Source organism: Bufo bufo, chromosome 2 (genome assembly GCF_905171765.1).
Source record: "Bufo bufo chromosome 2, aBufBuf1.1, whole genome shotgun sequence".
Lineage (NCBI taxonomy): Eukaryota > Metazoa > Chordata > Amphibia > Anura > Bufonidae > Bufo > Bufo bufo.
The window spans coordinates 829165110-829166652 of NC_053390.1; the positions used below are offsets into that span (position 1 = coordinate 829165110).

The following is a 1543-nucleotide window of genomic DNA, read 5'->3' on the forward strand; positions in this document are numbered from 1 at the left end:
TCCATTTACTTTATAAGCAAAATTCCTTTCATAAATGAAGCAGAAATAATGATCAAAGTCAATTGGGGTCATTTATCAAACTGGCATAAAGTAGAACTGGCTGAGTTGCCCATAGCAACCAATCAGATTCCACCTTTCATTTTTCACAGTTTCTTTGGAAAATAAAAGGTGGACCCCAGAATGTCTTTTCATCATGCGATGGCCTTGGTAAAACGGTGGTTTACCTCTATCACCAAACCACCTCAAAGGTTCCCTAGCGGTCAGCTATGCTTTAATTTAAAGTGGAAATTCTTTTGATTTTCTTGTGATTAGTATGATCAAAAGTCACCATGTAAACCTAGCCTAATACCTATCAAATGTGTAACTTATTTTTCTCCATTATTAAATTTTTTGAGTTCAAAGAAGGTTTTAAAAGTAGAATATAAACTTTAGGGAAAAATATACATCCAAGAATACCAGAACATGAGGTCAATATGGCAAAAATCTCCACAGCCACCATGTATTTCCCTTTGGTGCTCAGATAAGCTGGGATCATGGTGATCCAGACACTGCAGAAAAGCAGCATGCTGAAGGTGATGTACTTGGCTTCATTGAAACTGTCCGGTAATGTCCTCACCATGAAAGCCAGAACAAAGCTCACAGCTGCCAGGAACCCCAGATAACCCAACATGGAGTAGAAGCAGATATCTGACCCTTCATTACACTGAATGATGATCTGCCCAGGATACGAGTGATGGTCAAACTCTACATAAGGAGGAGACATCAGCAACCAAATAACACAAATAAGAGCTTGTACAGAAGAACACATCAAGACAACAGAATTAGAGAGTCTGACTGAGACCCATTTCATCCAGGACCTTCCAGGTTTGGTGGCTTTGAAGGCAATGCAGACTGTGATAGTTTTAGCCAGAACAGAAGAGACACCAATAGAGAAGAAGACGCCAAATGATGTTTGTCTTAGTAAACAGGTTATGTCCACTGGACGGCCAAGGAAGAAGAAGACACTGAGGAAGTTCAGCAAGACAGAGACCAGGAGGATGAAGCTCACAGTCCGGTTATTGGCTTTAACAATCGGAGTGTCCCAGTAATAAATGAAGATTCTTAATATGATCAATGTCATAGCAGACAAAAATATAGAAAGTGCTGCAAAAACAGGAACCAATGTGTCCTTCTCATAGGATAGAAACTCATAGGGTTTTGGAAGACATTTCATCTTCTTCTCATCTGGCCACTCTTCTATGGGGCATTTATGGCAAACTTCACTTTCTACAAATGCAACAAAAAATTGTGGCTTCTTTGAGAACTCAGCATACACTATTGATGTGCTACTGTATACAGTTACTATGTATCTATCTATCTATCTATCTATCTATCTATCTATCTATCATCTATTATCTATCTATCATCTATCTATCTATTATCTATCTATTATCTATCTATCTATCTATTATCTATCTATCTATCTATCTATCTATTATCTATCTATTATCTATCTATCTATCTATCTATCTAACTATCTATCCATGTATCTCATATCTATCTA

The 1543-nt window shown here is 37.5% G+C and overlaps 1 protein-coding gene across 1 annotated transcript; it reads right to left on the reverse strand.

The window, feature by feature from the left end:
- Positions 1 to 352: 352 nt before the first annotated feature.
- Positions 353 to 1213, reverse strand: LOC120991092 (vomeronasal type-2 receptor 26-like). The gene has a single exon (XM_040419983.1). The coding sequence runs from the start codon at positions 1211 to 1213 to the stop codon at positions 353 to 355; it is 861 nt and encodes a 286-aa protein (XP_040275917.1).
- Positions 1214 to 1543: the final 330 nt, after the last annotated feature.

Excerpts from the sequence above, each read along its gene's own strand:
- LOC120991092 (XM_040419983.1), bottom strand. The coding sequence starts at position 1,213 with ATGAAATGTCTTCCAAAACCCTATGAGTTTCTATCCTATGAGAAGGAC.